Source organism: Epinephelus fuscoguttatus, linkage group LG20 (assembly GCF_011397635.1).
Source record: "Epinephelus fuscoguttatus linkage group LG20, E.fuscoguttatus.final_Chr_v1".
NCBI classification, from domain to species: Eukaryota; Metazoa; Chordata; class Actinopteri; order Perciformes; family Serranidae; genus Epinephelus; species Epinephelus fuscoguttatus.
This window is the reverse complement of record NC_064771.1, coordinates 32405350-32430746: the sequence shown is the minus strand read 5'-3', so window position 1 is coordinate 32430746 and position 25397 is coordinate 32405350. Positions and strand designations below refer to the sequence as shown.

The 25397-nt window shown below is 36.8% G+C and overlaps 1 protein-coding gene across 1 annotated transcript; it reads left to right on the top strand.

The window, feature by feature from the left end:
• Window positions 1-104: 104 nt before the first annotated feature.
• On the top strand, window positions 105-25377 carry LOC125881325 (ATP-dependent RNA helicase DHX8-like). The gene is made up of 23 exons (XM_049564435.1): window positions 105-243; window positions 476-561; window positions 652-718; window positions 2765-2856; window positions 2985-3088; window positions 3258-3587; window positions 3781-3925; window positions 5452-5643; window positions 5753-5840; window positions 6304-6401; window positions 7094-7241; window positions 7735-7916; window positions 9339-9533; window positions 9634-9819; window positions 9917-10127; window positions 10523-10704; window positions 10902-11042; window positions 12030-12185; window positions 12299-12436; window positions 12674-12802; window positions 12890-13086; window positions 13388-13567; window positions 24893-25377. The coding sequence occupies exons 1-23, from the start codon at window positions 141-143 to the stop codon at window positions 25110-25112; spliced, it is 3570 nt and encodes a 1189-aa protein (XP_049420392.1). The 5' UTR covers window positions 105-140; the 3' UTR covers window positions 25113-25377.
• Window positions 25378-25397: the final 20 nt, after the last annotated feature.

Genomic DNA, 25397 nt, shown 5'->3' with positions numbered 1-25397 from the left:
AATATTCAAGTACCTGTAAATTCACCACTACTGTAATCCTCCTGTTGGCCGGCAGGGGGCAGCAGCACTGCAGCGCTTTCGTGAGCGTTCAAACTAAAGAAGAAGAGTCACTTCCTGGTCAGGTTAAGTAAACAGAAGAAATGGCAGCTTTAGACGAAATACAACGTCTTGAATATTTATCTTTGGTGTCGAAGGTGTGCACGGAGCTGGAGAATCATCTGGGAATAAGCGAGAAAGATCTGGGTAACGTTCCGCTCCGTAACAGCGATGCTTTCTCAGAGCTAATGTTAGCTAGCTGCTTCAGATGTTAGCTTGCTGCTACAGATGTTAGCTAGCTGCTTCAGATGTTAGCTTGCTGCTACAGATGTTAGCTAGCTGCTTCAGATGTTAGCTTGCTGCTTCCTAACAAACAGGTGTCAATCTTTATCATGTCTCAGTTAGCATGTGTGGCTAAACTGCTGTTGATGTCTTTCAGCTGAATTTATCATCAGTTTGGCAGAAAAACATCCAACATTTGAGAAGTTCAAAGCAGCTCTGTGTGAAAATGGAGCAGACTTTTCTGTGAGTGTGAAAATAAACAAACACTTTGATTTTAATAAATATTTGTGCCATGTGTTTTCACACTAAACCCTTATATGTTTCTCCTTTCAGGACACGTTTATTGGTAATTTACTCAGACTTATTCAGACCATGCGACCCTCACCATCTACAAGTAAAGGTACAGACACTTTGTACACATTGATTTCATGTAATAAGACCTGTGTCAGTCCTGTGAAGCAGCAACATTTCTGTCTACATGAATTACTTCTTTATATTTTCTTTAAATTTTGACAAACATTTATAAGAAATGGCTTATATCAGTGGTTCCCATAGGGATGCATAATATCGGATTTTTTTTGCAGATATATAACAACTCATTTGATACTGATATGGATATATATATTCATCTTTTTCCTCACTTTATTTTAATCAATGTCAAGTCTCTTCTGTAGTGGAATTAACATCATATTATACATGCATATTCTTATGGCCCACCAGCAGATGGAGACATGAAATACAATACTTTTCAATGTATGTGATATTCATTCATCGTACAACCATCTTTGTTTTGAAATACATTTTTTTATGAAAATCTCTGCCCCTTTTAAACATGATTTAATCAGCCATAAAAGAAGTAAGCTATATCACAAGGACTCCTGTCTCACTTTCTGGTTTCCTGAAAGGTGGAGGTGTGTTTAAACCATAACAGGTAAACTCTATAGCCCTTCTTAATCAAAACTACATCAGAATTACAGTTTAGAAATTAGTATTTTGATTAATATTAAAAGGACTCTTTGCAACTCTGAAAAATAAAATGGCTCCTCACTACAACTGCTGTGAAATTGATAACTAGGGATACACAACATTGGGTTTTTTGCCGATATGTAACAACTCATTTGACCGATGACCAATACTGATTTCGATATATCCACTTTTTTCCCCAACTAATTTTAGTGATCATCAAGTCTCTTCTGTAGTGGAATTAACATCATATTATGCACACATACTCTTATCATGATGGCCCTCCAGCAGATGGAGACATGAAATACAGTGCTTTTTAATATGTAATATTCATTCATTGTGCAATAAAAGCCTATCCTATCCGCTATCCTCTGATACCGATGACGTGCTGATATCATTGTGCATCCCTAGTTGCCAACCTTTTACCTTGAGGGACCCCTTTCTATTCTTGAATAAATCCCTGACTAAGTGACAATGTATTTAACAGATGTTTCACATTATATTCAGTGCATAACAATAACAGTACAGAGCAACTAATAAACTGTACGATTACTTCCGATAGTGAACGCAATAAAAGGCAATAAACAGGAAGTTTGGATGAATTTCTAACAGATTCCCTGTGAATTTTTATTTTAGATATATTTTTTTCGGCATTTTTAGCCTTTAATGGATAGGACAGACAAGCGTGAAAGGGGGAGAGAGAGGGGGAGTGACATGCAGCAAAGGGCCACAGGCTGGAGTCGAACCCAGGCCGCTGCGGCAGCAGCCTTGTACATGGGGCGCCTGCTCTACCACTAAGCCACCGACGCCCCATTCCCTGTGAATTTTCATCAGAGATTAGTATTTCTGATTTTTTTTAAGGTATATTTTGTATAATTGTCTGTATTTTTTTTTTTTAACAATCTTTTTTGAGTTTTTAAACATTAAACATGAACAGTAACATTTCAACTAAGAAAATAAGTATGATATCCCCAACCCTGGCATTAAAAAAATAAAAAATAGAATAAAATAAATAAATAATTAAAATAATAATACTAATAATAAAAGTACATAATAAATAAATAAAAGAAATAATTGTGTAAAATTATAATCCCAGCAGTGCATGATTTGCAAAAAGCTTCAAATTATTCAAATTATTATTATACTTTACAAGAAGTCCACGTAAGCACTCCACAAATGAATAAAGTTCTTATTCTTCTTTTTTTAAAATATACGTCAGTCTCTCCAAAGCTCGACACGCTGTCATTTCTTTTGTGGAAGGTGTGTCCGCTTGTAAAAGTCCAAAGTCAATAAGCAGTGACTCCTGAAAAGTTACAACAAAGTTGTCAGAGTGTTTTCCCAGTATACAGTTTCTGTATATTCTCTTCTTATAGAAGAAAACATGTCATGAGGCCAAATGTTGCTGTGTAACAGTTATCAACTGCCACATGTTTTCAGCTAAGAGTCCACTGTTAAATGATCTCTTCTGTGTTGTGTATGACAGCTCATCAGACGGAGCTCAGGCCGAAGAGTGAGAAGGACAAGCTGAAGGAGAAATATCCTGCGTTATGTAGACCAGATGATCCAGTGTGGACGGTAAGGCGTCTTCTAAATGGATTACAAACCTTAAACCTTCATATCTTATAGCTGAACACAACTCTTTGTCAGTGGGAAAACTTTACAGTTCATAGGAGTTATGGAGCTGTTTGTGTTCTCTCCATCAGATCCCACCACGACACACAGATACAGATGAGCAGGTGGCAGCAGCAGCCATGAAGGAGCTGGAGATGCTCATGCCAAACGTCTGTGGAACCAGCTCTGATAACAGGTGATTAAAAAAGGAGTTTCGTAATTAAATTGGAGATCTGCCATTTGGAAAATAACAACAAAACAAGAAATCAATGAACACTTAATAATATATTTTAAAACTTCATAACCGCCTCACAATGACAACATTTAAAAAAACTGGACTTCTGTTTTCCCCATTTGTTCCTCAGATCAGACGGGAATTTGCACAGTGACAGAAGTCGAGACACAAACAGACAAATTGGACTTAAGCAAATTCATCCTCGCTCCAGTTCACAAGATCGTGATGGAGAAACAAACCCTCCACGCAAAAGGAAGCGAGTGTCTCGCTGGAGTGACCATCCGCCAAGCCCTCACAGAGACGATGGGAACAACAAGAAGGACGACAGAGACTCTGACCACTGTCGCGACAGACTTGTGGATCGCCCTCCTCCAGAGGAGCCCGTTGTGGGCGACATCTACACCGGCAAAATCAGCAGCATCATGCAGTTTGGCTGTTTTGTGCAGCTGGAGGGCCTCAGGTGACTCCGCTAATTACTGACTGTCTTTCTTTTTTTTTCAGGATGTCAGTTTGCTTGTTTGACTTACTTCTAATTATTTCGATATTTCTAGATATCATCTATGCATTTGTTTCAGTGTTTCTATGTGATGGTCTTCTGGTGTTTGCACCCTGAACCGGACCTGTAACCTGACCTGAACTGTTACTGTCTGCAGGAAACGTTGGGAGGGTCTGGTGCACATCTCAGAGTTGCGCAAAGAAGGACGTATAGCCAATGTGGCTGACGTGGTCGCCAAAGGTCAAAAGGTGAAGGTCAAAGTGCTGTCGTTCACTGGGACCAAAGCCAGCCTCAGCATGAAGGTGAGTCACGTTTAAAAGATCAGGAGCCGTATTCACAAAACTTCCTCGTACTGGTGACGAAATTTTAAGAATTGTGATGTTTTCTTAGAATTTCCCCTTAAAGTTAAGACAAGGTCCTTGTAAAGATAAAAGTTATTTACAGAGTATCTCAGACTTTAAAAGAGCTCCTGAGGTGAAAAGCTGTTAGGAGCAGGGAGGAGGACTTTTAAGAGCTTAAGGGTTTCTAATGCAGAAGAGAAAATTGTGAAAACACAAAGAGGGCTGAGAAATATTCTCCAAACACTGGATGACAGTGAGTTAATGACATACCACAGATTAGATCATGCAGGGATAATACGTGTGGGGGTATGCACACATTTCCCACCTAACGCTATAACACCAGAAACAAAGTGATCACAACACTGAGATATTTCGAAAACTGGAAAAATGCAGCAGTACAGCAGTGATGACTTCTGTCTGTCTCAACCTTCCCTCAGCAGAGTGATCACACTGACAGTGACAACACTTTCACAGTCAGCGGTTCATTTCAGTTCCACTGGGTGTCTACACCTTGCAGGCTCACAAAAGGGTGTGTCTGTGACAACCAATCACATCTGTTAAAAGAATGCATCACACCTAGCAACAGGGTCGACCACACCTCCTCAGTAAGGTCAAAGTTTCTGTCCCTTCGTTGCTGTAAAAGTATCCAGGTGAATTAAGAGTATTCAAGGAGACACGACATAGTAACCATATAAAATGTTTTACTTGTTTAAACCCTAACGGGCTGCTTATTCCTTTCTTTAAACACTTTGTTGTTTATAAACATAGTTTATTTTACAAATTATTATAAAAAGTAGGAAAAAAGTACAAAACACAAACATAAATAAATTAATTTAAAGGTCTCTCAAAAGCTATTCATCCCTGTGACAAAGTCAGTGACTCTTATCTCTCATCTTGTCGGTCAGGTGTGTCGGTCAGTTATAACATTCAGGGTTTTTTTGCTAGGACATGGTTTGTCCCCAGTTTTTAAAAATAGGTGCTTCACTTTTAATTATTTTTTTATTTTTTTTCCCCTTTATGTTATGCACATTTAATGCACCTACATTTAGTCTTGTTTCCATGTTCATATTTTCCTGCATCTCTGAATTTACTATTTCAAAACTCTCCTATATAAAATGAAATGAGGGCTGATACTGCAACATGATGTATGTAATTTCATCTTTGGCTCAACAAAGATACCTGGAGAAAGAACAGGTGTTACACAAAAAAGATATGAAGCCACACACAGTAGCACATCACACATGTAGCTTGTCAAATAAAAGCAAATGTTTGTAGCTGCTGTTGTTTAGTTAGTTACTGTAGGGGAATCATAAACCATGCATGACATGATTTATGACATTAAATCCAATGTGAATTTATTACACTGTTTAATGGTTATAACATTTAAATTACAATTGTGACTTTTTTTTAATTTGCAAAAACACTCACATATGGTAATTGGTTTCTTAAATGTTGACTAGAAATAGTAATTGTTTGCATGTTTCCAGGATGTGGACCAGGAGACAGGGGAGGACCTGAACCCAAACCGGAGAAGAAACATTGAGCCTGTAGTCAGAGACGAAGCCTTGAGGAACCCCGACCGTCCAATTGAAGCCAGCATGCTTGAATTAGAGGAAGACCCATCAGAGCGCAAACGGCTCACCAAAATCACCGACCTTGAAAAATGGGAAATTAAACAGGTATTCATCAAAAATCAAACAGATTCTTAAACCGTTAAATACCTCCTCAGTGGTGATATCGTCTTTTTTTAACCATCCAATTTATGTTAAATATTTTTTTCCCGTGCAGATGATTGCAGCCAACGTCCTTCCTAAAGAGGAGTTCCCAGAATTTGACGAGGAGACGGGGATCCTTCCCAAAATAGATGACGATGAAGGTGAAACTCTGAACTTCTTTTTCTGGGGTTTTTGCTAAATGAAAGTGTCACGACCCAACTCACAAGCCATGACAAACTGGAGACACATGATATCAAACTGAAAGGTGCATATAGAGAAGTCATGAGGTTTGTACGTCTGTGTTTCAGTGTGTCCGCAGATGAATGAGTGAGTGGGTGATGTATGCAAGGTGTTATATGGTGTGGAACTCAAATTAGGAACCGGGCCGAAGCCAGCTGAACAAGAACATGCTGGATGAAGGGAGAGAGAAAGCTGGCAGAACAGCCAGGTCTTTAATAAATGCCCCTGGTAGACTGGCCCGGTGCTCCCAGATGCACTTATTATTTTAGCCTGCCAGCACCTGCACGACAACAGTGAACAGACAGACCAGAGTAAAACACACACAGCAGGAGGGCCGTCACAAAAGTTATACTGCATGATAATCTGTAAATGTTCCCTCCACAGATGAAGACATAGAGATCGACCTGGTGGAAGAGGAGCCACCGTTTCTGAGGGGACAGACGAAATGGACCATGAACATGAGCCCGGTGAAGATAGTGAAGGTACATGACTCTGTGTGTGTGTGTGTGTTGCATTTCACACCTCCTAATATCATGTGTTAGCTAATTAAAATAATGACTTCTGTCACAGCAACCTCCATAGAATATTTAATACTCATTCATTCATTTTCCATAACCACTTATCGTGTTAGGGGTCACGGGGGGCTGGAGCCTATCCCAGCTGACACTGGGTGAGAGGCAGGGTACACCCTGGACAGGTCACCAGACTATCACAGGGCTGACACATAGAGACAGACAACCATTCACACTCACATTCACACCTATGGACAATTTAGAGTCACCAATTAACCTGCATGTCTTTGGACTGTGGGAGGAAGCTGGAGCACCTGGAGGAAACTCACGCTGACATGGGGAGAACATGCAAACTCCACACAGAAGGGCTCCCCCACCCTGGGTTCGAACCAGAAACCCTCTTCTTGTGAGGTGACAGTGCTAACCACTGTGCCACCATGCCGCCCTCATGCACAGGACAGGTGAAAGGTCATGATGTATAAAGAGACAGGCAGTGAGAGCGAGAGGGACGGTAAATCTGGCACAGGCTAACGAGCTGAACTTCACAGCACATTGTCAGTAATCTTTCTACAGAATCTCTGAGTAAGAGTAACTGGGCAAAAGTTTGATAACATTTGTTCCTCTATCTTCACACCTGCACTTGTTTTCATTTTGTCCTTTAGAATCCAGACGGCTCTCTTTCCCAAGCAGCCATGATGCAGAGTGCTCTTTCTAAGGAGAGGAGGGAGCTGAAGCAGGCCGCTCGTGCAGCAGAGTTGGACTCCATCCCCACTGGTCTCCACAAGAACTGGATCGACCCGATGCCTGACTGTAAGGACCTGCACCACACGTTTTTAATAATCCAGCAAACACCTCATTATAGATTTAAATGAATGCAACCCCCGACTGTGTGATTCTCAAGCGTCAGTGGGACAAACATTTCAACCGGATATTAATTAAAGGTCAAAATCAATCCATGTTGAGTCAGAGATTTAAAATGTTGAAAATTAAATTGACCGGTCTGTCTTGCACCGGGTCTATTACTCTGTTACATTGTTACCATGGCATGGCTGGAGATGATTATCTGGCTTCCCCACGAGTTTACGCCGCCACACAGAGAATCATAATGCACTGTGACGCTGTCTTCCGCAGCCTGAGGGCCTATCGGAGTTCCTTCCAGCCCTGGTCACTACCTCTGACTCATCGTTTAGTACAAAAAAAAAGCTTGTTAGGAAGTTCATTATCGTCGCAGTTCATCTTGATTACACAAAAGAGAGGGCTCTCGCCGGAACTTTACATTAGTCCCTGTTCCTCTCCTGTACAGATGAAGGAAGGCAGATTGCCGCCAACATGAGAGGCATTGGCGCTATGCCTATCGATCTCCCAGAATGGAAGAGATACGCCTTCGGGGGGAACCAGGTGTCATATGGCAAGAGGACAGAGCTTTCCATCCTGCAGCAGAGAGAGAGTCTGCCTATTTTCAAGCTGAAGGAACAGCTGGTTCAGGTACGAGCAGTGGAGAGACAGACACACAGATTACATTGGAAATGATCAGAAAACTGAATGAGAGATTGGGACTTTTGAAAGATGTCTATAAGGTGTTGAACGAGACCTGTACCCACATTACAACCTACAAGATGCACATCTACCCACTGAGCCATCACTGCATCCACTTTAAAGGGATGTATCTGTCTTTTTGAAATGGGGTTATATGAGGTTCTTATCCATAGACAGTGTATTACCAAATGTAGATGGCAGTCGGCACACCCCCAGTTTTGAGAAGCAGGCTGGAGTACTGCCACGGAAGTTCAGCAATGCACTGCAGTGGACAGGGGCAGCAGCGAAATATATTTCAGTCCGGACCACTTTCGTCAAAGAAGACTTTAATTCCATTGGCACTATTATATTTGGCACTATGACTCTGTTCTGGGACCTCTCTGCCTTTCCTAGGCCTATGCAGAAAGCCTAAAGTGGAGAGAGCACACTTCTCTGCTCTTCCATGTGGCTATATTGAAAGCCTAAGGTGTAGGGAGCACACCTCTCCGCCCTCCCATGTGCATACATGGAAAGCCTAAGGTGTAGGGAGCACACCTCTCCGTCCTTCCATGTGTCTACATGGAAAGCCTATGTTGTAGAGAGCACATCTCTCCGCCCTTCCACGCGTTGACATGGAAAGCCTTAAGGCAGAGAGAGCACACCTCTCTGCCCTCCCATGCGCCTACATGGAAAGCCTAAGTTGTAGAGAGCACATCTCTCCGCCCTCCCATGCGCCTACATGGAAAGCCTAAGTTGTAGAGAGCACATCTCTCCGCCCTCCCATGCGCCTACATGGAAAGCCTAAGTTGTAGAGAGCACATCTCTCCGCCCTCCCATGCACCTACATGGAAAGCCTAAGTTGTAGAGAGCACACCTCTCCGCCCTTCCATGCGCCTACATGGAAGGCCTAAGTTGTAGAGAGCACATCTCTCCGCCCTCCCATGCGCCTACATGGAAAGCCTAAGTTGTAAAGAGTACACCTCTCTGCCCTTCCACGTGTTGACAAGGAAAGCCTGAGGCAGAGAGAGCACACCTCTCAGCCCTTCCATATGCCTATGTGGAAAGCCTAAGGTGTAGAGAGCACACCTCTCTGCCCTTCCATGTGCAAACAAGGACAGCTTGAGGCAGAGAGAGCAAACCTCCCTGCCCTTCTGTGTTCCTGCATAGAAACACTAAGGTGTAGAGAGCACAAACATTTTGCTGCTGCTTTCGTCCACAGCAGTGCATCACTTAGCTTCTGTGTCGGACTCCTGCCTGACTTCTTAAACTAGAGGTGAGCCGACTGACATCTAGTGTAGATAATGACTATAGACATAGACACCCTTCAAAAAATCCAAACTATCCCTTTAATGTCTCTTAATCACCTCAACAATTAATTCTGTCTTTCGGCAGGCTGTCCACGACAATCAGATCTTGATTGTAGTTGGAGAAACTGGCTCCGGTAAGACCACACAGATCACTCAGTACCTGGCGGAGGCAGGTTACACCTCCCGGGGCAAGATTGGCTGCACGCAGCCCCGTCGTGTGGCCGCCATGTCAGTGGCCAAGAGAGTCTCTGAGGAGTACGGTTGCCGTCTGGGACAAGAGGTGAGTCATTCGTCTTAATCTGTACGAGAAATTCTTAGTCAGAGTCTCTCTTCTCTCTCTTCTGTATTATTTAGCATATATTCGTTAACCTTTATTTTAGGTGGGTTACACCATTCGTTTTGAGGACTGCACCAGCACTGAGACAGTAATCAAATACATGACCCATGGTATGCTGCAAAGGGAATGTCTGCTGGACCCAGACATGAGTCAGTACTCCCTCATTATGCTAGATGAGGCCCACGAGAGAACAATCCACACCGATGTGCTATTTGGCCTTCTCAAGAAGGTACTTTATTTTTTTACATTCTTCAAACCATACAGTACTTCTAAAGATTATTAAACAGTGTGGTCTCTCATAGAATAACGTCCTCTGTCCCTTTTAGACGATACAGAAACGCAAAGACATGAAACTGATCGTGTCCTCTGCCACTCTGGATTCTGTCAAGTTCTCCCAGTATTTCTTTGAAGCTCCCATCTTCACCATCCCAGGAAGAACTTTCCCTGTGGAGATCCTCTACACCAAAGAGCCTGAGACAGACTACCTGGATGCCGGTCTCATCACAGTCATGCAGATTCATCTGACCGAGCCCCCAGGTACGCTTGTGTCAGAAACGGGTTTCCTTTAATCATCTTAAATTATTGTTAATTTTTTCTTCTATCCTTCATTTCCATTTTTTATTGTAAATTGTATTTTTATTTTGTTTATTTATTGATTTTTTTTAACTTAGATTTTTGATTGACTATTACTGTTTTATTTCATTTTTATCTTCATTTATTTTTATTTCTTATTATTTTTATATTTATTTATTTTTACGTTTTAAAAATTAAGTCTTTATTTTTTTGATTTTAAAAAAAAAAGTATCACTAGAACTATCTCACTATGAGTTGTATATAAGAAACTTGATCATGTCTCTATGGGACAAAGTAAAATTAGCTTTTATGTAAAACTAAATAAATAAAAGATGTTTTTCTCTCTATCCTGCATCCAGGTGACATCCTGGTGTTTCTGACTGGACAGGAAGAGATCGACACGGCTTGTGAGATCCTGTATGAGAGGATGAAGTCACTGGGGCCTGATGTTCCTGAATTGATTATTCTGCCAGTTTACTCGGCCCTGCCCAGTGAGATGCAGACCAGGATCTTTGACCCTGCACCGCCAGGCAGCAGAAAGGTGATGAACTGCAGTGGATTAGATGATAGCAGCAAGTTACTGGCACAGAGTGACACCAGCTCTTTTACTTCTTATTCTAGTTCCAGAATAACACCTTGAAAATATCTGTCTTTGGTGAATTGAAGAACAGAACAAACTTACACCTTAAAGAATAATTAGTTTCTGATACTCTCCTTTTTGTTTTTGTTTACCTTTAGGTCATCATTGCCACAAACATTGCTGAGACGTCTCTCACTATTGATGGAATCTACTATGTGGTGGACCCCGGCTTTGTTAAACAGATCGTGTATAATTCCAAGACGGGCATCGACCAGCTGGTGGTGACTCCCATCTCACAGGTCAGCCATTTTAACACAGGAAGTGAACAAGTTTAGAGCTGTCCTCCGACTAACAATTTTTCTAGTCCACCAATAGTCGTCATTTAGAGCTATTAGTCGACTAGTTGTCCGCACATAAGAATAGTACAGAACACTGTGCTACATTACAGAGAAATACAAAACCGTACTAATGAACCTTCATTAATATAGGCCTATATTTTATCTCCAAGTGCACGTCACACACTGAGCGAGCCGCCTGTTAATGACGCTGTGGGCTAATGGGCATGTAGCTACTTCCATGTTTCAGATGATACGTCATGTTTGTAGTCGACCAATGAAGATGAGTTTACATATCACCTTGGGTTCGTCCTTCACCTTCTCAAAATGATCCCACACTTTGGATTTCCTGCCCGACATGTTATTAACTAGCCTGTGGAATAACCGCAGGTACCAGCCCTGGAAATCAACCTGACTCCTGTCTGACTGCTGAGCGTGGACACTTCCTGTGTCTGCCCTTTCAAATTAAAGTCACACATGGTCCAGTCATATAGGTTTTGATTTATTTTGACAAGGTGCAGCTCCTAATAGAGTTTCACGTGTGTTTGTTTGTTTTTCTGCAACTAAGCGACCAATGAAATCTTGTGGACTAATGACCTTTCTAGTCGACTAACGTTTGGTCGACTTTTAGGAGGCTGCCTAGTGTGCAGTGTACTTCTTGGGATGTTTCAGTCCCCAGATGTAGCTGCAGAGTGAACACGTGCTGTTAGCATAGCATGCATTAGCTCAGAGGGCTAACTTAGCTTTTTTCGCTATATTACATGAACATTACTGTCACCTTGAATGTCTCGCCGAACTCCGTTCAAACTTTCAAATGCATAATCGGGTACAGCCCTAACAGTTTTACATTTCTCCTACTTGTCAGCCTCAGCGGTGTTTATCCTCTGCTGAAAACCTGAATGGACATCTCTTTACTACAACATCCTTTTAACACTTCCCGATGTGTTTCAGGCCCAGGCCAAGCAGAGGGCGGGCCGAGCCGGCAGAACCGGTCCAGGGAAGTGTTACAGACTCTACACTGAGAGAGCCTACAGAGACGAGATGCTGACGACCAATGTGCCTGAGATCCAGAGAACCAACTTGGCCAGCACTGTGCTGTCTCTGAAGGTAATGTCCTGACTCTTACATGAACCAGTTGTTATCAGTCAGTCAGACATGATGCATGTCTTTGGTGATTTTGATCTAAACGTTAATCAAGATTTCCGTCCTCCTCTCGCCAGGCCATGGGTATAAATGACCTCCTGGCATTTGACTTCATGGACGCTCCCCCAATGGAGACTCTGATCACAGCCATGGAGCAGCTCTACACTCTGGGGGCTCTGGATGATGAAGGCTTACTCACACGTTTGGGCAGAAGGGTGATGAAAATAAGAATATCACTGTGCTCAGCCAGATTGTTGCATCATAACCTGCAGATGTTATTTATTATGGCTTTAGTATTTACTCCTCTAATCTGTGCAAGAAGTGCTTGAGTGACCAAGTACCTGATATAGGTTTGCCCAGTGTCTGCACTTTGGTTTGATCTTCAAGAGGTCCCTCCACTGTTCATTATGCATACTGCCTGTATCTGATTAACACCTGTATCTGTCCTTCAGATGGCTGAGTTTCCTCTGGAGCCCATGTTGTGTAAGATGTTGATCATGTCCGTCCACCTGGGCTGCAGTGAAGAGATGCTCACCATCGTGTCAATGCTGTCTGTGCAGAACATCTTTTACAGACCAAAGGTATGTGGCTAACACACAACGACATGCTTAAAACAGAAATATCAGACGATCAATTCAATCGATTAAATTCAATCCTTCTGTTTTCAGGACAAACAGGCCCAGGCTGACCAGAAAAAGACAAAGTTTTCCCAGCTCGAGGGAGACCACCTGACCCTGTTGGCTGTCTACAACTCCTGGAAGAACAACAAGTTCTCCAACCCATGGTGTTTCGAGAACTTCATCCAGGCCCGCTCCTTAAAGAGAGCTCAGGATATACGCAAGCAGATGCTCAGCATCATGGACAGGTAGGAGTGTCAAATTCAACTCTGGAACGCTTATCAGTCTCTGTTGTATTTGATACTGATGAAAAAATGTGAATGCATTCCACAGTGTAATACTAATAATTTGACTGTAGACATTACTGTTAAATCACAGTATTTGATGTATGAAAATATTCAGCAATATATTTAAATGCATGCCAACTTTAAAACTCAGTATTTGACCTCTGTTAAACATCATCTGTACACGATTATGAAAAATCTTACACTTTGACAACAGATTTTGAGTCTTGTAGACAAATATTTAACAAGACTAAATATTCTGTAGGCACAAGTTGGACGTGGTGTCATGTGGAAAAGCAACAGTGCAAGTCCAGAAAGCTATCTGCAGTGGTTTCTTCAGGAACACTGCCAGGAAGCACCCTCATGATGGGTACCGTACCCTGATTGACCAGCAGGTGGTGTACCTCCACCCCTCGAGTACTCTCTTCAACCGCCAGCCAGAATGGTAAGTCTTTATTGTACTGCTGTAATACTGAAACTACCTGAAAGTATACAAAAGTTGTTTCAAAAAAGAGAAAGTCAACATGTTCTGAGAGGTATTTTTATGTTAAAAAAAACATTGGTGAGGGCCAATGCCAAACAACAGTGTATCTCAGTTAAAGGAGTGAGTTTATGGAACAGTTGTACTAATGAACTGAAAACATGTAGAACATTAAGTAGGTTTAAACAAAAGTTTAAAATAACATATTGATCAAATATGAAAATGGAGGATCAGACTGTATACTGACATAGAAGGGCAGGGTAGAGGAGCTTAAAGTGTGTAAGTTGCCTTTTGAATTTTGACTTTGTTGCTATTGTGCCTTGTTTGCCTGTTTTAGTTTGTTTTGTTGTTGAATATGATGTGCTGTTAGAAGGGTTGGTGTATGGTGTATATCAATACTATACTATGAATTTTTTTTTTTTCATGATTTCGGACGACATGCTATACTATGACGTTTTTTCATGATTTTGGACGACATACTATACTATGACTTTTTTTCATGATTTTGGACGACATACTATACTATGACTTTTTTTCATGATTTTGGACGACATGCTATACTATGACTTTTTTTCATGATTTTGGACGACATACTATACTATGACTTTTTTTTCATGATTTTGGACGACATACTATGACTTTTTTTGCCATGATTTCGGACGACATACTATACTATGACTTTTTTTTGCCATGATTTCGGACGACATACTATACTATGAATTTTTTTTTTTTTTCATGATTTCGGACGACATACTATACTATGACTTTTTTTCATGATGTCGGACGACATACTATACTATGACTTTTTTCATGATTTTGGTCGACATACTATACTATGACTTTTTTTTCATGATTTTGGACAACATACTATACTATGACTTTTTTGGGGATTTTGGACGACATACTATGACTTTTTTGCCATGATTTCGGACGACATACTATACTATGACTTTTTTTTGCCATGATTTTGGACGACATACTATACTATGACTTTTTTTTGCCATGATGTCGGACGACATACTATACTATGAATTTTTTTTTTCATGATTTTGGACGACATACTATACTATGACTTTTTTTGCCATGATTTCGGACGACATACTATACTATGACTTTTTTTTGCCATGATGTCGGACGACATACTATACTATGAATTTTTTTTTTCATGATTTTGGACGACATACTATACTATGACTTTTTTTCATGATTTTGGACGACATACTATACTATGACTTTTTTTCATGATGTCGGACAACATACTATACTATACTATGACTTTTTTTTCATGATTTTGGACGACATACTATGACTTTTTTTGCCATGATTTCGGACGACATACTATACTATGACTTTTTTTTGCTATGATTTTGGACGACATACTATACTATGACTTTTTTTTGCCATGATGTCGGACGACATACTATACTATGAATTTTTTTTTTCATGATTTTAGACGACATACTATACTATGACTTTTTTGGGGGATTTTGGACGACATACTATACTATGACTTTTTTTTGCCATGATTTTGGACGACATACTATACTATGACTTTTTTTTGCCATGATGTCGGACGACATACTATACTATGAATTTTTTTTTTCATGATTTCGGACGACATACTATACTATGACTTTTTTGGGGGATTTTGGACAACATACTATACTATGAATTTTTTTTTTCATGATTTTGGACGACATACTATACTATGACTTTTTTTCATGATTTTAGACGACATACTATACTATGACTTTTTTTCATGATTTTAAACGACATATTATACTATGACTTTTTGTCAAGATTTCTGACGACATAGTATACTATGACCTTTTTTCATGATTTTGGATGACATACTATACTATGACTTTTTTTCATGATTTTAAACGACATATTATACTATGACTTTTTGTCAAGATTTCTGACGACATAGTATACTATGACCTTTTTTCATGATTTTGGATGACATACTATACTATGACCTTTTTTCATGATTTTGGACGACATACTATACTATGACTTTTTTTCATGATTTCGGACGACATACTATACTATAACTTTTTTTCATGATTTCGGACGACATACTATACTATGACTTTTTTTCATGATTTCGGACGACATACTATACTATGACTTTTTTCATGATTTTGGGCGACATACTATACTATGACTTTTTTTCATGATTTTGGACGACATACTATACTATGACTTTTTTTCATGATTTTAGACGACATACTATACTATGACTTTTTTTCATGATTTTAGACGACATACTATACTATGACTTTTCATGATTTCGGACGACATACTATACTATGACTTTTTCATGATTTCAAACGACATATTATAGTATGACTTTTTGTCAAGATTTCTGACGACATAGTATACTATGACCTTTTTTCATGATTTTGGACGACATACTATACTATGACTTTTTTTGGGATTTTGGACGACATCCTATACTATGAATTTTTTTTTTTCCATGATTTTGGACGACATACTATACTATGACTTTTTTCATGATTTTGGACAACATACTATACTATGACTTTTTTTCATGATGTCGGACGACATACTATACTATGACTTTTTTTCATGATGTCGGACGACATACTATACTATGACTTTTTTTCATGATTTCGGACGACATACTATACTATGACTTTTTTCATGATTTTGGACGACATACTATACTATGACTTTTTTTCATGATGTCGGACAACATACTATACTATGACTTTTTTTTCATGATTTTGGACGACATACTATGACTTTTTTTGCCATGATTTCGGATGACATACTATACTATGACTTTTTTTCATGATTTTGGACGACATGCTATACTATGACGTTTTTTCATGATTTTGGACGACATGCTATACTATGACTTTTTTTTCATGATTTTGGACGACATGCTATACCATGACTTTTTTCATGAATTTGGATGACATACTATACTATGACTTTTTTTCATGATTTTGGACGACATGCTATACTATGACTTTTTTTCATGATTTTGGACGACATGCTATACTATGACTTTTTTTTCATGATTTTGGACGACATACTATGACTTTTTTTGCCATGATTTTGGACGACATACTATACTATGACTTTTTTTCATGATTTTGGACGACATGCTATACTATGACTTTTTTCATGATTTTGGACAACATACTATACTGTGACTTTTTTTCATGATATCGGACAACATACTATACTATGACTTTTTTTCATGATTTTGGACGACATACTATGACTTTTTTTGCCATGATTTCGGATGACATACTATACTATGACTTTTTTTCATGATTTTGGACGACATGCTATACTATGACTTTTTTCATGAGTTTTTTCAGGAGATTGTACGACATGCTATACTATGACTTTTTTGAATGATTTTGAACATACTATACTATGACTTTTTTCATGATTTTGGACAACATACTATACTATGACTTTTTTTCATGATTTTGGACGACATACTATACTATGACTTTTTTTCATGATTTTGGACAACATACTATACTATGACTTTTTTTCATGATTTTGGACGACATGCTATACTATGACTTTTTTTCATGATTTTGGACGACATACTATACTATGACTTTTTTTGCCATGATTTCGGACGACATACTATACTATGACTTTTTTTTCATGATTTTGGACGACATACTATACTATGACTTTTTTGGGGGGATTTTGGACGACATACTATACTATGACTTTTTTCATGATTTCGGATGACATACTATATTATGACTTGTTTCATGGTTTTGGAGGACATACTATATTATGACTTTTTTTTGAGTGTTTCGGATGACATACTATACTATGACTTTTTTTCATGATTTTGGACGACATACTATACTATGACTTTTTTCCATGATTTTGGACGACATACTATACTATGACTTTTCATGATTTCAAACGACATATTATACTATGACTTTTTGTCAAGATTTCTGACGACATGCTATACTATGACGTTTTTTCATGATTTTGGACGACATACTATACTATGACTTTTTTTGGGATTTTGGACGACATCCTATACTATGAATTTTTTTTTTCCATGATTTTGGACGACATACTATACTATGACTTTTTTTGGGATTTTGGACGACATACTATACTATGAATTTTTTTTTTTCCATGATTTTGGACGACATACTATACTATGACTTTTTTTCATGATTTTGGACGACATACTATACTATGACCTTTTTTTCATGATTTTGGACGACATACTATACTATGACTTTTTTTCATGATTTTAGACGACATACTATACTATGACCTTTTTTTCATGATTTTGGACGACATACTATACTATGACTTTTTTTCATGATTTTAGACGACATACTATACTATGACTTTTTTTCATGATTTTGGACGACATACTATACTATGACTTTTATGATTTTGGACGACATACTATACTATGACTTTTTTTTCATGATTTTGGACGACATACTATACTATGACTTTTTTTGCCATGATTTTGGACGACATACTATACTATGACTTTTTTTCATGATTTTGGACGACATACTATACTATGACTTTTTTTCATGATGTCGGACAACATACTATACTATGACTTTTTTTCATGATTTTGGACGACATACTATGACTTTTTTTTTTCATGATTTTGGACAACATACTATACTATGACTTTTTTGGGGGATTTTGGACGACATATTATACTATGAATTTTTTTTTTTTCATGATTTTGGACGACATACTATACTATGACTTTTTTCATGATTTTGGACGACATACTATATTATGACTTTTTTTCATGATGTCGGACGACATACTATACTATGACTTTTTTCATGATTTTGGACGACATACTATACTATGACCTTTTTTTCATGATTTTGGACGACATACTATACTATGACTTTTTTTCATGATTTTGGACGACATACTATACTATGACCTTTTTTTCATGATTTTGGACGACATACTATACTATGACTTTTTTTCATGATTTTAGACGACATACTATACTATGACTTTTCATGATTTCGGATGACATACTATACTATGACTTTTTTCATGATTTTGGACGACATACTATACTATGACCTTTTTTTCATGATTTTGGACGACATACTATACTATGACTTTTTTTCATGATTTTAGACGACATACTATACTATGACTTTTCATGATTTCGGATGACATACTATACTATGACTTTTTTTTCATGATTTTGGACGACATACTATACTATGACTTTTTTTCATGATTTCGGACGACATACTATACTATGACTTTTTTTCATGATGTCGGACAACATACTATACTATGACTTTTTTTTCATGATTTTGGACGACATACTATACTATGACTTTTTTCATGATGTCGGACAACATACTATACTATGACTTTTTTTCATGATGTCGGACAACATACTATACTATGACTTTTTTTGCCATGATGTCGGACGACATACTATACTATGACTTTTTTTCATGATTTTGGACGACATGCTATACTATGACTTTTTTTCATGATTTTGGACGACATACTATACTATGACTTTTTTTTATGATTTTAGACGACATACTATACTATGACTTTTCATGATTTCGGATGACATACTATACTATGACTTTTTTCATGATTTTGGACGACATACTATACTATGACATTTTTTTTTAATGATTTCAGACAACATACTATACTATGACTTTTTTTTAATGATTTCAGACAACATACTATACTATGACTTTTCATGATTTCGGATGACATACTATACTATGACTTTTTTCATGATTTTGGACGACATACTATACTATGACCTTTTTTTCATGATTTTGGACGACATACTATACTATGACTTTTTTTTATGATTTCAAACGACATATTATATTATGACTTTCTGTCAAGATTTCTGACGACATAGTATACTATGACCTTTTTTCATGATTTTGGACGACATACTATACTATGACTTTTTTTCATGATTTTAGACGACATACTATACTATGACTTTTCATGATTTCGGACGACATACTATACTATGACTTTTTTTCATGATTTTAAACGACATATTATACTATGACTTTTTGTCAAGATTTCTGACGACATAGTATACTATGACCTTTTTTCATGATTTTGGACGACATACTATACTATGACTTTTTTTGGGATTTTGGACGACATCCTATACTATGAATTTTTTTTTTTCCATGATTTTGGACGACATACTATACTATGACTTTTTTCATGATTTTGGACAACATACTATACTATGACTTTTTTCATGATTTTGGACGACATACTATACTATGACTTTTTTTCATGATGTCGGACAACATACTATACTATGACTTTTTTCATGATTTTGGACGACATACTATACTATGACTTTTTTTCATGATTTTAGACGACATACTATACTATGACTTTTCATGATTTCGGATGACATACTATACTATGACTTTTTTTTATGATTTCAAACGACATATTATACTATGACTTTTTGTCAAGATTTCTGACGACATAGTATACTATGACCTTTTTTCATGATTTTGGATGACATACTATACTATGACCTTTTTTCATGATTTTGGACAACATACTATACTATGACTTTTTTCATGATTTTGGACGACATACTATACTATGACTTTTTTCATGATTTTGGACAACATACTATACTATGACTTTTTTTTTCATGATTTTGGACGACATACTATACTATGACTTTTTTTCATGATTTTGGACGACATACTATACTATGACCTTTTTTTCATGATTTTGGACGACATACTATACTATGACTTTTTTTCATGATTTTAGACGACATACTATACTATGACTTTTCATGATTTCGGACGACATACTATACTATGACTATTTTTCATGATTTCAAACGACATATTATAGTATGACTTTTTGTCAAGATTTCTGACGACATAGTATACTATGACCTTTTTTCATGATTTTGGACGACATACTATACTATGACTTTTTTTGGGATTTTGGACGACATCCTATACTATGAATTTTTTTTTTTCCATGATTTTGGACGACATACTATACTATGACTTTTTTCGTGATTTTGGACAACATACTATACTATGACTTTTTTTCATGATGTCGGACAACATACTATAACTTTTTTTTCATGATTTCGGACGACATACTATACTATGACTTTTTTTCATGATTTCAGACGACATACTATACTATAACTTTTTTTTCATGATTTTGGACGACATACTATACTATGACTTTTTTTCATGATTTTGGACGACATGCTATACTATGACTTTTTTTGCCATGATTTTGGACGACATACTATGACTTTTTTTGCCATGATTTTGGACGACATACTATACTATGACTTTTTTTCATGATTTTGGACGACATGCTATACTATGACTTTTTTCATGATTTTGGACAACATACTATACTGTGACTTTTTTTCATGATTTTGGACGACATACTATACTATGACTTTTTTTCATGATTTTGGACGACATACTATACTATGACTTTTTTTCATGATTTTGGACGACATACTATACTATGACTTTTTTCATGATTTTGGACGACATGCTATACTATGACTTTTTTTCATGATTTCGAAGGATATACTATACTATGACTTTTTTCATGATTTTGGACGACATGCTATACTATGACTTTTTTTCATGATTTCGAAGGATATACTATACTATGACTTTTTTTCATGATTTTGGACGACATACTATGACTTTTTTTGCCATGATTTCGGACGACATACTATACTATGACTTTTTTTCATGATTTTGGACGACATGCTATACTATGACGTTTTTTCATGATTTTGGACAACATACTATACTATAACTTTTTTTCATGATTTTAGACGACATGCTATACTATGACGTTTTTTCATGATTTTGGACAACATACTATACTATGACTTTTTTTCATGATTTTGGACGACATGCTATACTATGACTTTTTTCATGATTTTGGACGACATGCTATACTATGACTTTTTTCATGATTTTGGACGACATACTATACTATGACTTTTTTTCATGATTTTGGACGACATACTATACTATGACGTTTTTTCATGATGTCGGACGACATACTATACTATGACTTTTTTCATGATTTTGGACGACATACTATACTATGACTTTTTTGGGGGGATTTTGGACGACATACTATACTATGAATTTTTTTTCATGATTTTGGACGACATACTATACTATGACTTTTTTTCATGATTTTGGACGACATACTATACTATGACTTTTTTATTATTTTTGAACAACATAATATACTATGACTTTTTTAATTATTTTGGACGACATACTATACTATGACTTTTTTTGCCATGATTTCGGACGACATACTATACTATGACTTTTTTTTCATGATTTTGGACGACATACTATGACTTTTTTTGCCATGATTTCGGACGACATACTATACTATGACTTTTTTTTGCCATGATTTTGGACGACATACTATACTATGACTTTTTTTTGCCATGATTTTGGACGACATACTATACTATGACTTTTTTCATGATTTTGGACGACATACTATACTATGACTTTTTTCATGATTTTGGACGACATGCTATACTATGACTTTTTTCATGATTTTGGACGACATACTATACTATGACTTTTTTTCATGATTTTGGACGACATACTATACTATGACTTTTTTTCATGATTTCGGACGACATACTATACTATGACTTTTTTTCATGATGTCGGACAACATACTATACTATGACTTTTTTTCATGATTTTGGACGACATACTATACTATGACTTTTTTTCATGATTTTGGACGACATACTATACTATGACTTTTTTCATGATTTTGGACGACATACTATACTATGACTTTTTTTCATGATTTTGGACGACATACTATACTATGACTTTTTTTCATGATTTTGGACGACATGCTATACTATGACTTTTTTCCATGATTTCGGATGACATGCTATACTATGACTTTTTTTCATGATTTTGGACGACATGCTATACTATGACTTTTTTTCATGATTTTGGACGACATACTATACTATGACTTTTTTTCATGATTTTGGACGACATACTATACTATGACTTTTTTTCATGATTTTGGACGACATACTATACTATGACTTTTTTCATGATTTTGGACGACATACTATACTATGACTTTTTTTCATGATTTTGGACGACATACTATACTATGACTTTTTTCATGATTTTGGACGACATACTATACTATGACTTTTTTTCATGATGTCGGACAACATACTATACTATGACTTTTTTTGCCATGATTTCGGACGACATACTATACTATGACTTTTTTTGCCATGATTTCGGACGACATACTATACTATGACTTTTTTTTGCCATGATTTTGGACGACATACTATACTATGACTTTTTTCATGATTTTGGACGACATACTATACTATGACTTTTTTTTCATGATTTTGGACGACATACTATACTATGACTTTTTTTCATGATTTTGGACGACATACTATACTATGACGTTTTTTCATGATGTCGGACGACATACTATACTATGACTTTTTTCATGATTTTGGACGACATACTATACTATGACTTTTTTGGGGGGATTTTGGACGACATACTATACTATGAATTTTTTTTTTCATGATTTTGGACGACATACTATACTATGACTTTTTTTCATGATTTTGGACGACATACTATATTATGACTTTTTTTCATGATGTCGGACGACATACTATACTATGACCTTTTTTCATGATTTTGGACGACATACTATACTATGACTTTTCATGATTTCAAACGACATATTATACTATGACTTTTTGTCAAGATTTCTGACGACATAGTATACTATGACTTTTTTCATGATTTTGGACGACATCCTATACTATGAATTTTTTTTTCCATGATTTTGGACGACATACTATACTATGACTTTTTTCATGATTTTGGACGACATACTATACTATGACCTTTTTTTCATGATTTTGGACGACATACTATACTATGACTTTTTTTCATGATTTTAGACGACATACTATACTATGACTTTTCATGATTTCGGATGACATACTATACTATGAATTTTTTTTTTTCCATGATTTTGGACGACATACTATACTATGACTTTTTTTCATGATTTTGGACGACATACTATACTATGACCTTTTTTTCATGATTTTGGACGACATACTATACTATGACTTTTTTTCATGATTTTAGACGACATACTATACTATGACTTTTCATGATTTCGGATGACATACTATACTATGACTTTTTTTTATGATTTCAAACGACATATTATACTATGACTTTTTGTCAAGATTTCTGACGACATGCTATACTATGACCTTTTTTCATGATTTTGGACGACATATTATACTATGACTTTTTTTGGGATTTTGGACGACATCCTGTACTATGATTTTTTTTTTTCCATGATTTTGGACGACATACTATGCTATGACTTTTTTTTCATGATGTCGGACGACATACTATACTATGACTTTTTTTCATGATTTTGGACGACATACTATACTATGACTTTTTTTCATGATTTCGGACGACATACTATACTATGACTTTTTTTCATGATTTTGGACGACATACTATACTATGACTTTTTTTCATGATTTTGGACGACATATTATACTATGACTTTTCAAGATATCTGACGACATAGTATACTATGACCTTTTTTCATGATTTTGGACAACATACTATACTATGACTTTTTTTGGGATTTTGGACGACATCCTATACTATGAATTTTTTTTTTTCCATGATTTTGGACGACATACTATACTATGACTTTTTTTTCATGATTTTGGACGACATACTATACTATGACTTTTTTTTGCCATGATTTTGGACGACATACTATACTATGACTTTTTTCATGATTTCGGACGACATACTATACTATGACTTTTTTTCATGATGTCGGACAACATACTATACTATGACTTTTTTTCATGATTTTGGACGACATACTATACTATGACTTTTTTTCAAGATTTCTGACGACATGGTATATGTCCTCGAAAATAATGACAAGAGTCATAGTATAGTGTGACGTCAAAAATCATGAAAAAAAGTCACAGTAAAGTATGTCCTCAGAAATAATGACAAGAGTCATAGTATAGTGTCGTCTGAAATCATGAAAAAAAAGTCATAGTATAGTATGTCGTCAAAAATTACTAAAAGTCATAGTAGTATGTCGCCTCAATCACCTTTACTGTTCCTCATGTCCTTGTTACATGTTCTTCAGGCTTGTGTACCACGAGCTTGTGCTGACCACCAAGGAGTATATGCGGGAGGTGACCACCATCGACCCTCGCTGGCTGGTGGAGTTTGCGCCGGCCTTCTACAGAGTCGCCGACCCCACGCGTCTCAGTCGGCAGAAGAGGCAGCAGAAACTGGAACCACTGTACAACCGTTATGAGGAACCCAACGCCTGGAGAATCTCACGTGCCTTCAGACGACGTTGAACTCTTCCTGTGAAGTGCATACTGATCAAACTTGCTCATGGCTGAGAGACAAATATTTATATATATGTGTTATATATTCAACTGGACAAATGGTAATTAAATTGTGTTGTTGGAAATATCCTTCAGTAAGATTTAATTTTGCCTTGTTACTGCAATGATCACATGTTAACACTGAAGTTAACATTTTCTCTATTGTATTTTCTATGAAAATAAATGTAGATTTCTTTTTAAAAATTGCAGTCTGTAATGTTTGTTGTCCTTGCAGATAAACACTGGATGCAATTT